The sequence below is a fragment of the Meleagris gallopavo genome, chromosome 2 (genome assembly GCF_905368555.1).
Source record: "Meleagris gallopavo chromosome 2, MGAL_WU_HG_1.1, whole genome shotgun sequence".
NCBI lineage: Eukaryota > Metazoa > Chordata > Aves > Galliformes > Phasianidae > Meleagris > Meleagris gallopavo.
The window spans coordinates 39,035,691-39,051,168 of record NC_139405.1 but is presented as its reverse complement, the minus strand read 5'-3'; the positions used below and the strand labels follow the sequence as shown (position 1 = coordinate 39,051,168).

Sequence of the window (15,478 nt, the reverse complement as noted above, 5' to 3'; positions counted from 1 at the left end):
AGAGATGAAGGTTTCTGCTAGTAAATTACAGTAATAGCATAAAAAGTGAGTTTGCTGTTTATAGCCAGCATGTGGGACAGGAAGGATGTGGGGCTTGCAAATGAAACAGTAAGGTCAGAGGCAGTGCTAGCAGGGCTGGAAGTGGTGCTGATAACAGTACAGGGCAGAGGGGCAGCTAAAGCCTTACTGTCACGTTTGGTGACACATGGCATTTGCGCTGCCCAAGGGACTGTCAACACAGCTCCACCTCCCCTAGGCATCCCTGCCCTTCTGCACACCCACCCACCCCCCTTCATATTTAAGCTGAGCATCATTTTTGAGGGAGAGCCAGGATCGAAATCACCTTGCATGGATGATCCTTTGCAAAAAAAACAAACAAGCTGTTTCCTACTTTGGATAGGTCCTGGACAAGAACCAAGATGCTCTGGAAAAGAAAAAAAAAAACATTCCAGCATGCTCAGCATTGACACACAGACACAACCTTCACAGATCTGGTCCTGATTTCTAGCAAAAGCACAAGACGCACATGGGAACTTTCTTCAGAAATAACTTTTTAAAAAGAGCTAGGAAAACAACACATTTGTTTTTCTTCTTAACGCTATCTTTAGATTGTCTTAACCAGTTGTACCTTTTATCTGAAGCCCCTGTAGCAATCCAGCCTCCCATCCAACAGGAACTAATTAGCAGAGACACACAGTAATAAAAGTAGCACACAGGCATGAGCCGCTGCCTCCCAGGGAGCATTACCTGGATGAGATCTATGCTGGCTGCAAAGAGGAAAATTGTGCAATTAATTGCTTCCTGATTAAAGGCATTTGCAGTCTGGACCTTACATCTTCAAGGCCTAAAAACAGACACCAAGGTAAATCTGGAGCTTGCCCACAGTCGTCAGAAGACCTTGCAGCAGACTGCAGCGATTGGTGCTATAATTTTGGTTTACGAATAAACACTTTCCTGTCTGGGCATATTATGCCCTAAGCCGATCTTCAGAAAGTCAAAACTAAGGGCAACAGAAGCTCTTGTGTGAGTTTAACTAAATCTCTAAGCCAGTTTGGTTAAAGTAGCACCATTCTTCTGTGGGGACAAGATCCTAGGGGAATTGATTTCCCAGGCTGTGAAGCAGAAGACACAAAACTCCTCTGGATGCTTCAGGCTAGGAGGCTATTTAAATGGTAATAAACATCAGGGCAAATCAAGAAATGACCAGTGATTACAGATGCAGCGGGAGAGGGGCTGTCCTAGGTGAAGGGGCCAGGCTGTGGGGACGCCTGCTGACTGCTGCACCCTGATGGGGCCGCACCAACAAGATGGGGCCCATCCTCAGGTGGCCTGAGACCTGCTGCTGTGGGAGCTGCTGGGCCTCCAGGCTGGCTGCCATGCAGAGAAACCATCAGGGGAAAACCAAAGGGCAAAATAAGGGTATTTTAGTGCACAAAATTCCATTCCATGTTGCCTTCTGGGAAGCTGCAGTGCTGGTGATTTATGGATCCCGCTGGAGAAGAGCTTTGTTTGGCACCACAGTTTTTCACGCTTGAGTTAGAGTGTCACAGGAATACACACTTTGTTTGCCTACATTCTGCTGTTGCCCCAGATTTGTCCCACCATCACTTCTTTGCTAGCTGTCTTTGTGATATTCAGGAGAAATATGATATCTTTCAAGCAAGAAAAACATTTTAATATCTAATTAACTCCGAGTATAGGAGTGGGCCTGTCAAGCTCAGAGTGAAATGTTAAGCTCTTAAGCATGCACTTAAGCACCTTGCTGGATGGAAGTTTGAGGAACAAAGGTGACAGGCCTTCTTTGTGAGCCCCCAGCCCTCTCCCCACATACACTGTATTAGTGAGAACAGTGGAGTGTTGTATGGCCTGAATTATGGAAGGCTGACGCACAGATAGCAATTTAACATGCAATTTGACCACCCTCCTCTACAAAACCAATCCAGCACCTCTACAGGAGAAGTTACATCATAGGGAAGGAAAACAAACAATCATACAATTGTTAGTGAGGAGAAAAAAAAGGCAAAAAAGGTGAGCAGAACGCAGAACCAGAGCTTATCAGAGACTCAGATTTTGGGAGGAAAATTCCCTGAATCCTGAGGAAGGAAGGGTCCTCTGCAGACCTTCAAGTGCCTTCTGACAGCCCCATCTCACAGGAGCTGGGGCAGGGACCTGGGCCCCTTCCTCTTGTGAAAACAGAACCTGGAGAGCTGAAAATGAACTTTAACAGGAGTCTCCAGAGTGCAGCAGGACTTTGAAGCTGTAATTAAACAGACTTGGTCTTAACAAATCTGACTGGCACAGGCAGTTGTGTGAGAACTGCGATTTTATAAACAGTAGGAATTACTCAGAGTCCAGACAATCAAAGCTTGGAAGCATCTGAGGTGGGGTTTTCCCTCACCTCACAGTCAGACCAAGTGCCATCTGAAGTTCAGATCTCAATTTTGCCCAAGCCTGCAGGTGTTTACATCTGCATGCCTCATATTGAAAAGGATTTGGCTAACTCACCTCCACGAGAACTTGGATTTTAACTTGTCTAGGGAACAGCTGCATGACTTATTTTTTAATGACTAGAAATCATCCTTAATTAAAGCATTTATAAGGACTTCCCCAATAGCCGTGAAGTAAATTTGACCTCTCCCCCTAGTCCACCTCCCTGTGCAGTGCTTTCAGCAATCACCTGAATCATTTAGCACATCAAAATGATATTTCCTACAGCTGCAGGGTCATATTGTCTTTTGGGTAATCTAAGCCCATATTTAAGAAACCAGATCCTGCTATTACGTGAAAGGATTTGTATCTCTCTCTTCCTATATGTTGTTAGCTCTTGTCCTGATCTGTTAGAGCAAACAGAACACAATCGTATCCGTTTGCATTAATCATCAGATGCCTGTTACAGATGCAGAGTGCTTGTGAGACACCCACTGGTAACCATGTGCCATCACAGCTCTCTTCAAGTAGTTAACGGAGCAGATTCACTTAGTCCTCCCAATATAATTTTCTGCTTGGTTGTGAAGCGGGATGTTCAGCACATGGGAAGGAATGTAACCATGATCCAGCAAGAGCATAGGGAGGGACTGAGGATAACACAGAGTCACAGAACTGTGATCCAAAATTGCCATAAAGCTGTCCTGGCTTGTCACATAAACCTCTGGGAAGATAAATGCTGTTCAGTGGCCAGTACAGTCCTGGCCTCCTGGTATCATTTGCTATCTGCTGTGTCAAACTGAGGACATCTGCAGCAGAGAATCTTGCTCAACCTCTAGCCCTGAAGTCAAGGATGGTATCATGGGATATGCTGTAATCATTTAAGTTTCATTAGCAAAGTTTCCTAAATACTCAGGAAGAAATTGCTGCTATTGTAGTGGCTCAAGAAAATTCTCATCTCTTACGCTAGTTAGCATCCTTTGTGTTATAAAGGACTTAAATTTATTTTCATAAAAGCAGAATACTACATGTGATTGGGAAACATTCTTTTCACAGTTTGTGGTGTTTGTCTTTATGCTGGCTTTCAGAATTGTAGGCACTGGACATGCAACATTACACTTAAACTTCGGGGGAAAAGGATGTGTCTACAGGCTGTGCTCACAAAACTCTGACAGGCCACATTCTGGAGTTTAATTTCTTCACAGAGAACATGCTGGGAGCCTTAAGTAAAAGGCCTATTAAAACCTGACTTGTACAGCAAAAGGAATGTAAGGAGTGCTTGGGTTATGAAGATGGGTAGTAAGGATCTACTGCATGACTGTGCTAGAGTACAAATCTGCATTATGGAAGTGAGATTGGTTGAGCTCTTGTTTGGAATTTCATTTCAATATTGAAATACAATGACAAGGGGCCATGCAGGCTTGTTTATGAGACCTTTCACTTAGCCATAACAAGTTAACAACCATAACATAGATGAAGCTGAGATAAGCAAGTTTTCACACCCCTGCAGGGGCTACCAGTCAAGCAAAATGTCTCTCAGGCAGATTGAAAGTTACTTGTTGATACATACCTCTAAAAAAGTAGACAGCTGAGAATCAGATCCGCTGAAAGATGTCTGCTGATGATGGAGAAACACAGCAGGAAATCATGAGGAATTAAGAGCCTTATGGTACAAAAATCAGCACAGGGGAACAGCACTACCAATCAAGGAAAAAAAAGAACTGTGAGATGTTGGCCTTAACACCCACATCTTTTGGTTGAGCATCTTCATTTCCTATTGTACTACAAAAATGTCCAAAAACAAGCTGCAAGGCAGCACAGATTTAATGCTCATACCTACCCATGGCATGCTGTTTCAAGTGATAAAACTCCACCTAGTGAAAAGATGGGGCTTACTGCAACATTCAAGCTGAGTGTAATAATGGAAAAGTTATCTCTGGAAGGTAGCAAGCCTCACAACTTTACACTCTGCTAGTGTTGATATGGCTTAATACATCCACCTCAAATCATAGTAGACTACAGCTGATCCTCTTCTTGATTTTACTCAGATACTACTTTGAGAAAGACTCTTCAAATTGCACCTCATTAAGCTATATGCCAACTTTATAGAAATAGAATGTAATGGACAGTGTAACTGACATCCTCTGGCTTTTATCACCTTGCTGCCTCTTACAATCACATCACAAATGTTGACTGACCTGAAGCCCTTCAATATCACTGAAGATTTATTAATGGACTTGATCTTTGAATCAGGCCCTTAATATCCTCTTTCTGATGATGTAATAACAGAAATAAATCACTAGTGTTGTATGTCCCAAAAGTTTTAATATATGGTTCCCACTGTTCAGAAAAGTTCTTGCATAAAATTCTAATACATAAATTCATCTGAATAACAAATAAAAAAGTATACACCGCAATTTTGTCAGAGCAGCTAAAGGAAACCAGATTTTATATGCAAATCCCTCATAGAGAAACAAACCCAAGCCTTAGCAAAATTACAGTTCTCTCTTCCCCAAATCAACAGAACTGCTATTGTATTATTTAATAGTTACTGCAAATTTTCATTTGAATCACACTACCTCCACAAGCGAAGAGCTCAGAAAAAGAAAAGCCCCATTTCAAACTGATGTATGCAAATCTGAAATGTATTTATTAAACAATGACTTTCAGCACACATTGGCTTTATCTGTTAACTGAATTAATATACAAAGTGGGTTTAATGCTATTTACACTCCATTTTCCTTAAGCCAATGTTTTTCTTTCATTATGACTTCAGAACAGATTCACAAGTTTCAAAATACCAATGCTCCTTACAGTTTATAGAACTCAAACTTGTGTGCACTGCTAACAGGTACATGAATACAACATTTGAGCACCCAAACAAGAGGCCAGATTCCCTTATCTACTAAAGCCAACATCCATGTTAGCCTACTGCTTCATGATGGCAGCTGATAGACTATTAGGAGGATGTGCGTGCCTTTATTAGATTGATGAAAGGAATGGTGATAAGGACATAACAAAGTACATGGCAGAATTAGATCTTACATTTCACCCTCTGGTTAGAATAAGATGTGCTGTGCCAGCTTGTAACAGAAGCATGAACAGGGCTCTTCAATTTAATAGCTGATAATTAATAATTGGCCAGAGCCAAAAAATGGCATCTACAATTCAGCTTCTTACACAAAATCCTCAAGCATCACAATAATCAATCTTGAGCTGCAATTCCACAGCTATCCCCCTCTTGCACAGCAAAAAAAGGAAGTGACTTAAAGCTCAGATATTTATTCTTTGCTCAGAAGTAAAGACACTTTCTTCTGCTTCACATGGAACACTGAAATATACCTGCCTTCAGAGAAAACCGCCCTCCTTTCTCCCTGTCTTTCAAACTACCCATCATAATGGTGAGTTTTCACTTACAGTTCAATAAAAAATTAAGCAAGGCCAGATTACTACCTTTGCTTACTTTAAACAGTTGATAGAAAATACATTACTTCAATATAATTCACTAGGCTCTGGTATCTAAGAGAGTTCACTGGTGGAAAAAAAAAAAGCCTGCTTGGCAACTACAACTATTTCAGTGGTTTTCAAACCATTTTAGCTCAGACTAATGAGTTACCCTTTTAAAAGAACATTTAGTACTTTGTTGTTGTTATTTTCTAGCAAAATGACCAAATTGGTCATTTTGGACTTGGATAGCAAGTAAGCAGATGCTTGGCAAAATCTGACAGCTCAAAAAGCACTTTACGAACAAGAGAATGAAAACTAGCCGCTAAAGCAGAAACTGCGTGGAGCTGGAAGTGTGAAAACATGGAGAAATGACAAAACTGCAGTATAAGCAGTTACACAGGATATTATACTAATGATTTATTCTGTTTCTTCATGCAGTCATGAGGCAACCATTACCATGATTTAAATCGTAAAAGCTTTCATTTGAAAACACAAGAGGAATAGGATACTCAATTATTCCACTTACGATCTTGTTAAGATCTTATTAAGTGTCCAGTATAAGATTATGCAGCTGTAACAATTTTAGCTCAATTAAGAAGGCCTGCAAAATGAAGGGGAAGAAGTTTATGCAGCTTAGAAGGCAATGCTGATAGCCTTCTAAAGACAGCCTTTGCATAAGCCTATTTCAATTTCACAAATACAGAGCAAGATAAGCAATCACCAATCCAGACCAAAAACCATTTTCACGGCATGAATACCATCTACATTCAAGTTCTCAATCAAATGCAGTCCTTGTGTGTTCTGTAAAAAGGGTCGTTCCTCTGGGTTGGTTATTGCTATATTACAGAAAACAAGGATAGTATTTTCAGGAGTTAGACCATGCGTTTTGTAGATCATAGTGTTCACAAAAACCCGTATGGCCAGTGCCTTTATCCTCTGCTGCTTCTGTAGGGCAAAACTGGAATTCTGTTTCTCCCAAATGAAACAGTATCTTCATTACGACCCTCTCCCTGACTTGAACATTTTGAGAGCATTTATGCCTCTTTGCTCTGGTTTCTAACCTGCAGGTAATGCCCCATAATGCACTTCAGACAGAACCTCTAGCAAGAGTGCACAGTTCATTAGATGGATTTGACTCCAGTGAAGTCCATGAGAAAACAAGGGGAATACGAAGGGGAAGGGAAGAAAGGTATCCTTGTTTCTTCTCTGAAAGGAAAAAGTGTTTCTGACAATAAGGAGCTCTGCTTTCAGAGCTGTAATTTGAGAGGCAAGCTTATTAAAGAGAAACAGCCCCTACACTCAAACACAAAAATCAATTCAATATTTTTAATTTAGATCTGTTCTAGAAATGAATTGAGAGATTACATATGTAAGAGAAACTGAGGAGTCTGCACTGCTATCAAACAAAATCAAATGTGAAAACCCATGCTGTTTATCTCTACTGCTGAGTCACATCTAATGGTGGACGTGCCTCACCAAATACCACACCCTGAGAGCATTTCAGCACTTCCCTTCTACCAGAGCACTGCCTTAAAAAAACACACACACAATGATGTGACAAGAAGTGATCTCTTCCCCCTGAACAATGTACATATATTTAAGATTTTCACAAACATTCGGCCAAAAATTGTACATCGTAGTACTTCCCAAGTCACAAACGCTACATTAACCATTCTTACAGGATATGCTGTACAAGGACACATGATTTCAACAGCTATCTCTCACTTTCCTGCACCCCCTCAGAAGAAGTGTTGGACTCTTGAAGCCCTTGACTGTAACTTCAGTCTGTGCAATCTTGCAACCAGACTTCCTCATTTTTCAGGAGCTCAAAAAAAAACCATTTAGTTCATATATGCAATGTACAGCATTTTCACTAACTGCTTTCACGCTCTGTTCATAAGAACTGTTTGTTCACTTCACACCACAGAGGTGGTGCTTTCTGGATTTATACGCATCAATCTTGAAGCATTTCTCAGATCCTGTAGCTGCTTGGCTGGCTTTCCAACTCCCTCCTCAAATCTTTTTTCCACAACAGGAAGGACAGTTTCATAAAGGAAGGATGCATTCTGCCTAATGAATGCTTTCTTCTCAGGGTCCTGTTCGCACCTTAAACTGTAATCAACATGCTGGACAGCCACTAGGATGATTTCCACAAGGCTCTCCAAAAGAACCATATGCAGCTCTGGAAAGTAAAGCTTTAATGCTTCCTCCAAGAAGGCCATAGTCTGCTTAGTGAAAGCTACTACAGTATAGCTAAGGTTGACCCAGCAGTCATCACCAGTGTATTGGTCAAAACTGCCTACGCCGCAGCTCTTCATCTCCTCCCTGAGTTTCCCCAGAGCCTCCGGAGTCATGAGGTTCATCCTCCTCCACATCTCCTCAGAGTTGCGGTGCTTGGTGGCCTCGATGATGATATCCTTGTAGCTCTGCAAAGCACCTTTGATATCCTTTACCAGAAGGGCATGGATGATGAAGGTGAGATCCAGTCCAATGTCGCTGAGCTGCTTGCAGTGCTCTTTAGCTACCTTGAGTATTAAGGAAAAACAAAGTGTTATTTGATAAATTGGGTAAACAAAGAAAATATAAATGGGGCATGCATTCTCAGAAAACAGGGATGCATTAGTCATGGTTCACTTACTTCTGCCTTGAGAAACTCCTTATTACTGAGAAACGAAAAATCAAAGGACAAGCCATTGTTGTCAAAAACCCCGTCAACTATATTATAATCTTTTTCTCCCCCTATAACTTGAGAAAATTGGTTACATAAACAATTAAGGAAGCATAGTCCAGTACAGATTTGGAAAGCAAAGTCTTCAAAATACTCACTGTTCAGGTGAGATTATACAAATTTTAGGATTTCCAGTTTAAAGCAAATTAAGGAAGAACATATTCTGCACTTCTGGTAAGGGCAGGGTTTTTCTCACTGTGTATTTTCATCTTAATGTTTTGTCTGTTAAATTTTAAAAAATAAACCAACTCCAAATGAATATGAGCAGTTTAATGAAGGAAAAACTCTTCCAGAGTTGCACCCAGTCAACAACTACGCTAGGATAGGAAATGAAGATCTGCAAGCTTTGTTCAGGCCACCATGGAACACCTCCCTCCTTGGGCACTCTTACCTTCACGCACTCTGCTGCAGTTGACAAGCTCTCTTTACTGTCAAACACTTGCTTACTAAAGGCATCTACAAACATCCTCATGGAAGAGCGGGCCCACACAACGAAGGCAGAGTAGCAGCCATTGTTGCCAGCGAAGTCCGTCTCAAACTCTCTGGCCGTCTCTAGAAGGCTGGTGAAAAAGACGTGGCACAGTTTGTGGATGTAGAGCAGCGTGGCACCTTCAATGCGCAGCTGTCGGATGGCCGTGTGCACCGCAGCTGCCCGGTTCTTCAGGAAGAGCTCACACGCCTTGGTGGACTGGCCCAAGCGAATGAGCTGGGACACAGCTCGGCGCGTGGCTCGTGGCCCTCCTCGCAGCGAGCGGTCCGGAGACAGCTCAAAGACCAGCACGTCCGTAAGCTGCCGGACCCGCTCATCCACCTTGGCCCGCAGCTCCTTCACGGGCTGGCTCGCAGGCTTGTCTCCCAAGTACTCGTTGAGTTTATCGAGCAGGTCCACAGCCCCTTCAAAGTCCCGCTGAGCGATGCAGACGTCCAGGTCCTCGGGCAGCTCCTGGATCCACTCAAGTGAGAGGTCGACCGCCTCCTCCTCAGCGGAGGGCTCTTCCTCCTCCTCCTCCTCCTCCTCCTCCTCCTCGAAGGGGTTGGTGGACTCAGGAGGTGTCGGGGCGGGCCGGGGCAGGGCCTCCTGCTCCAGGCGTCGCTTCTCACTGAGGGCCCGGTTGCGCTTGGTCTCCTCCAGCACCTCCAGCCACTCCTTCTTGATCTTGGCGTTCTCGGCCTGGAAGATGCGGCTCTCGGGGAACATGAGCAGCTTGAACATGTCCTTCATGGGCGGGTTGTCCTTGACGTTGATCACGGCCAACCCTTCCAGGGGGTACAGGGCGTCGTAGCGGTAGGCGCCGCGGCGGTTGGGCAGAGCAGTGGCCACCAGCAGGCAGTCGTTCATCAGGAAGGCGTGCACCCGCTGGATCTGCGCCATGTGGTCGGCGTCGTACTCCAGCAGGTCGCCGTTGTACACCAGGTATTTGCCGGGACTCTCGGGCAGCAGGTCGCGGCAGCCCTCCACCTTCTCCAGCAGAGTGGTGAGCGTCCGCTGCCGGCCTTCCTCGCTGGCCGCAGCCTCCTTAGCCGACAGCGGCAGGAAGGGGTCGGCGGCGGCGGCGCGGCGGGCGCCCAGGGCGGGGTCGTCGCGGTCGGCTTGCAGGAGCAAGGCCTGTGTGACGGCCTCCATGATGCCCTTCTGCTCGGTGAGGATGTGGCTGAGCTGGTACATCTCGCTCTCCAGGTAGCTGATCTCCCGCGCCGTCTCGATGAACTGCCGGTAGTTCTGGTAGACGTTGCGCTTCAGGCTCTGTGCCGTCTCCTCTTGGAGCGCCTGGATGCGCTGCCGGTGCTCCTGCAGATCCCGGTCGCCGTCCGACTGCTGCGACAGCTGCTTCACGTACTCCGCCGCCGCAAAGCCCCCCGACTCCAGCTGCCGCCGCAGCCGGCTCCCGCCGCCACCCTCCCCGAGCGCCAGCGCCATGGTCACCACCCGCCGCCCACCGCCGCTGCTAGGGAAACCTCGACTGCGCTTGCGCACGGCGCCCTGGACGCCTCTCGAGACGGCTTTGCCGCCTCCCGTGCGCGTGCGCAGCCGCTCCGCCGTAGAGCAGCGTAAGAGAAGTGGCGATGGGGGAGGAGCGCGGCGCACAACGCACGCGCCGGAGGAGGCGCAGTTCGTACGAGAGCGCCCGGTGAGGCGTGCGCATGCGTATGCGCAATTGAATAGAGGTGGCCGTTGTAGTGCGTGGCGCAGAGTGCGTAGTCACAGTAGTTCGGGGGCCGACGCCGGTCGGCATGGAGCGGGAGCTGCAGGAGGAGGAGGATGATGACTTCGCGCTGGCGCTGCAGCTCCAGGAGCTGTGGGAGGCGGACGGGGAGGCGTCGGCGGTGGCGTGTATAGAGGCCCCACCGGATCCCGCGTCCCTCAGCCCGCTGTCGGTGGTGGATGAAGCCTGGGAGCTGCTGGACCCCAGCCCCGACGTGTACGGCCTCTTCGTGCAGTTCAACGAGACGCTCTTCTGGGGGCGGCTGGCGGCTGTGGAGGTGTCCTGGAGCCCGCGCATGACTCTGTACGGCCGGTGGGGGAGAGGGGGGGAGGTGGGGCTGGGAGCCTACAGGCCCCGCTGCGGGGTTTCTGCCCCCTCCTCTGCTGGTGGGGCTCCTCGGGCACTCGAGAGGGTATTGAGCTGTCAGTTCTCAGCTGGCTTCGCATACCGTAAAAGCGTGTCGCTGTCATTGTTTTGTTCTCGGGTCTCTTTCAGCTGTGCCGGAGTGTGTAAATACGAAGGGAACGGTGGGATGTGTTCTATTCGCCTGAGTGAGCCGCTCCTGAAGTTAAGGCCGAGGAAGGATCTGGTTGAGGTACCTGAAGGCTGCTGGTATATCCAGACATGAAATAGATGGCACCTCGCCTCCCACATCTGATGTTGCATAGTGAAGTTCGTATGTACGGTGACTCAGAGATTGTGAAATAGTCTGGATGCTCAGGTTTGCTCAATGAACAGATGCTGTAATTTCAGCCTTCTTACACGTAGCTCCCTGTTTGTGGAGGGGGTGATCTCTTTAAAGGTCTGACAAGCTTCAGGATTGTTTCTTCTTTTTGTAGTGTCACTCAGTATTGCACGGGAGTAGAGTTAATGACCACATAGAATAGCCATTGTGGAATGTCGCTCAGTATTATATAGAAGTAGAGTTAATGACCTCACAGGTAGAATAACTATTGTTTTTATGACTCAAGCGCAACATGCGAATGTATGAAAATGAGATCAATGCCAGGATGAATGAAAAAGATTAAAATATTTCCAGCGTAGTTTTTAAATTACGTGTAATGCCCTTCATTAATAACTAACGATTTTCATTGTTTCAGACACTGTTGCACGAAATGATCCATGCCCTGCTGTTTGTTACTAACAATGACAGAGATCGTGACTCTCATGGGCCAGAGTTTTGCAAGCACATGCGTCGCATTAATCGTTTGACTGGAGCCAACGTCACAGTAAGCATAGTCCACTTAATGTAATATATATAGTCATATATAATTTTTTACCATAGTTTTTCAATACTCCGAGTGTGGTACAAGTAATGCACTTGCTTTTTTTTCAAGCACTCTCTAGTTGGCACCAACACAAATTTGCAGTCACCTCTGACAATTCTGTAGGTATTTTGCTGGGAGGAGTGAGGGGTGTTGGAGGGAATAAGTTGAAGAAGATGTGTCACGTGTACCCTCTATAAAAATTTTCGTTTAACATTGGTTTAAAGTTCGCAACAATTTGTGAATTCAGGGTCAGAATAACTCTATACTAACAATAATATTTGGGGAATAGCAGCCTGTTTTAGTTGAGATCAGTAGAGCCTGATGAGTTCATGATGTTTTAAGATTCGTGTACGTGGTAAGATTAATTAAGATAATAGCCAGAGGGAGAATATAATGCTAGTATTGCGTACATTTGAAATAGCTTTATTGCAGCTGATGTAAGGCAGCCAGGATATCTTTCTGTGTGTCATGTCTTTTTTTAAAGCTGTGTTTTAATTGCATCTAAATGTTTATCAAATTTCACCCAGATTCAACTATTTTAACTGATAGCGTAGAAATGATGACAGTAAGGTATCTTTGGGATTAAAATGTAAAACCAGGATGTGGGGAGCAGGGAGAACATGTTTGTCAGTCTACTACTACAGTAGTCTACAGTCTACAGTAGTAGAATAAAGTTTTATCAAAGTGGTGCAGTAAACTTGGAAGGGTGTTTGAAACAGAGCATGTGCCAGATTCCTTAGGAGAATAAACTGTTTATTTTGCAAAGAAGGCACTTGAAGAAGGACTTTGTACTATGTCTATTCCATTAGCAGCTATGCTCTATGTTTCCTTTTTGATACCTTACTGGCATGCAGGAGGACTCCACATTTGACCTGTATTATGAAATAATGTGGTGGTGATGATGTATGTGTGTGTATGAGAAGTTTGTAGAAATAGCAATGACTAAAATAAGAATTCTTCTCAGTGACTGGAGCTTGTTATATTTTTTGTTAAAACCTAGATCTATCATAATTTTCATGATGAGGTAGATTCGTACCGCCAGCACTGGTGGCGATGCAATGGCCCCTGTCAGTATAGAAGACCTTATTTTGGGTATGTGAAACGTTCAATGAATAGAGCACCCTCTGCTCGAGACTTTTGGTGGGCTGAGCATCAAGAGAATTGTGGAGGTACGTTCACAAAAGTGAAAGAACCTGAGAACTTCTCTAAGAAACCCAAGGAGAAAACTGACACAGAAAAACTTCAGAATTCCAAGTCAAGTAAGAAAGGTATTTAAAATTACTTCTTCATTTTCCCAACTGTTCTTATCCAAGCAGTCCCTTGAACAAATATCATTACGTGAGATTTATATTAGACATTACTATTACGTAGAAAAGAACGGGGCCTATCTTGTTCATTTCTAGGCTTTTCAACTTAATTGTTCTCAAATTTTATTTTGCTGCATTGTTTTCAAGGTGCAGATTTTTTCATATAAGCCCATGGTTTATATATAAAAAAGTTGCTAGTTTTTGTATTTTCTTATTTGCAGGCCGGGTGCGTGTGGGTGATAAGAAAGATAAGATAGGTCCAAAGCCTTTTAGTGGGAATGGGTATCGACTTGGAGGAGCAGACAGTGGACTCTCAGAAAAAAGCTTAACATTCAGCAGCAATGTTAAAACATCTGATTCACAGCATCGTTCAGCAGGAAGCACAATACCAATTCCTAAAAACGAGATAAAATTTGAAAAATCACCCCGTCACAATACCTTCTTTCCTCTCTTTACTGGTGATACGAGTGAGAAAATGAACTTAGCTTCAAAGCGGGAGTTCCCTAAACTCTCTGTTGCTAATACAAAAGCATACAAGAATGTTAACGGATCACCTGTTAAAGTTGCTCGTGTTGTGGAAGAAAACTCAAACCAAGGTTCTGCAAAAGGCAAGAGGGTTTTGCCACCGTGCTATCATGGGTCACCAAAACAAGTTTGTTTTCAGCAGACTGCAGTAGCTCAGACTCTATCTGAGAAGAAAAGTTTGGAAAATACAGCGCAGCAGTGGCCAAGAAAGGAGGACAGAATTTCCTTTGAAAACTATTTCATAAAGAGTACTGATGTGGCTTTAAGTATAAATACACCTCTGACAACTAAAGCTGAATCTGCAGTGTGCTCTCCAAGATCCAGCACTGTTGAAGGGCAGGAAAAAAATGTCAGTTGTCCTGTATGCCAGACTGAGGTTTTGGAGTCTAAAATAAATGAGCACCTCGATTCTTGTCTTGTTTGATCACAGGAATCTTCCTTCTGGAGTGCTGTCTTGAAGGAAAAAGAATAATAAAACTGCATGCTCTTAAGGCAGTTCTTACAGTTGATGTTCTAAATGCTGCTAATCTGTCTTTGTTTCTTGGACTATAATGTGTTGGTTTTAATGTATTTTTGGCTGTTCTTAAAGTTAACTACCCATAAAAGAAAAGAATTACTCTCCTTATTGCACTGGAGTTTAACAGCAGGTATCTTTAGAACAGCAAGTATTTTGTTTAAGCCATCTACACATTCAGGTGGTCCTTATCTCCTGTAACCTTGAGAACATGAATAAGAGAATCTCAAGGGCTTTCATCGAAGGTGGGAGAAGCATAGGCACCACAAACATAGCAAACAATCCATTTTAAGCTTAACATGGGATTGTGGGAGAGGAAAAGAGAAACTCCAGAAATTCAGTAAAGACGCTAAGAAATCAAAGCATGTTTGGAAATTGAGAGGGCTCTAAGCTTAAGGGCTCAATTTAAAAAGAATTAAAGTAAGCTGTGTTTTCAGAAGGATTTGAAAGTTAGCCGTGCTGTTAAAAGGGTGAGCAAATACAGGCTAACGATTCTCAATATTATGTGCCTTTTGGCCAGAGGTCCCAGCTAGGCCTTCCAGCCACTTTTCTTTGATGTTTTGCACAAACTCAGTGAGAGTTCACTATTTTTAATGATGCAGTTATTAAGTATGTGAGTAACTACCCTGCGTTATGTTGATAAGTAAAAGTTACGAGCAGTGTTGGTAGCAGTGCTGCTAGCAACTGTTATTAGTCATGTCCTAAAAGCTTCAGCTTACTCCACTGAAAGTATTTAACCGATCAAACTATTTTTGGCTTGATTACTTAGGTATAAAACTGGTTTTAAATATTTTTGCTAAAAGAAGAAATATGCTTTCTCATATGACGTTACTACAACAACTTTAAATGGCTGTATTAGCTGTAGATGCACATATTTTTGCCTTTAAGTTATTTATAGTTCTTTTCTAAGACTAGGAAATAAACTGATGTGGAATAGAAGTTGGTAAATGACACATTTGCTCTTTTAAAATACTGGCGTATTTTAAAATGTTGACACTAAGGATGTTTAAAGTGGATCAGATTGTTCTTATATGTTCTAAATAAACTGTTTCTGAATACTA

The 15,478-nt window shown here is 43.9% G+C and overlaps 2 protein-coding genes across 3 annotated transcripts; one reads left to right on the top strand and one right to left on the bottom strand.

Annotated features, from left to right (window-relative positions):
- Positions 1 to 4,729: 4,729 nt before the first annotated feature.
- On the bottom strand, positions 4,730 to 10,630 carry EXOC8 (exocyst complex component 8). The gene is made up of 2 exons (XM_085219752.1): positions 8,991 to 10,630; positions 4,730 to 8,396 (listed from the first exon to the last, which is right to left on the bottom strand). Exons 1-2 carry the CDS (start codon positions 10,515 to 10,517, stop codon positions 7,788 to 7,790), a joined length of 2,136 nt encoding a protein of 711 aa, XP_085075878.1. The 5' UTR covers positions 10,518 to 10,630; the 3' UTR covers positions 4,730 to 7,787.
- A 63-nt stretch (positions 10,631 to 10,693) lies between these two features.
- On the top strand, positions 10,694 to 15,478 carry SPRTN (SprT-like N-terminal domain). 2 transcript variants are annotated; one of them, XM_085219753.1, is made up of 5 exons: positions 10,694 to 11,106; positions 11,299 to 11,398; positions 11,904 to 12,032; positions 13,072 to 13,339; positions 13,600 to 15,478. In XM_085219753.1, the coding sequence occupies exons 1-5, from the start codon at positions 10,832 to 10,834 to the stop codon at positions 14,325 to 14,327; spliced, it is 1,500 nt and encodes a 499-aa protein (XP_085075879.1). In that variant the 5' UTR covers positions 10,694 to 10,831; the 3' UTR covers positions 14,328 to 15,478. The 2 variants fall into 2 exon arrangements, with proteins under 2 accessions (XP_085075879.1, XP_085075880.1); XM_085219754.1 differs by lacking the exon at positions 13,072 to 13,339 and having other exon boundaries at positions 13,600 to 13,785.

Coding starts and splice junctions, on each gene's coding strand:
- EXOC8 (XM_085219752.1), bottom strand. CDS start 10,517: ATGGCGCTGGCGCTCGGGGAGGGTGGCGGCGGGAGCCGGCTGCGGCGG. Junction 8,397..8,990: donor CTGCAGCAGAGTGCGTGAAG/GTAAGAGTGCCC, acceptor TTAATACTCAAG/GTAGCTAAAGAGCACTGCAA.
- SPRTN (XM_085219753.1), top strand. CDS start 10,832: ATGGAGCGGGAGCTGCAGGAGGAGGAGGATGATGACTTCGCGCTGGCG. Junction 11,107..11,298: donor TGGAGCCCGCGCATGACTCT/GTACGGCCGGTG, acceptor GGTCTCTTTCAG/CTGTGCCGGAGTGTGTAAAT. Junction 12,033..13,071: donor TGACTGGAGCCAACGTCACA/GTAAGCATAGTC, acceptor GTTAAAACCTAG/ATCTATCATAATTTTCATGA.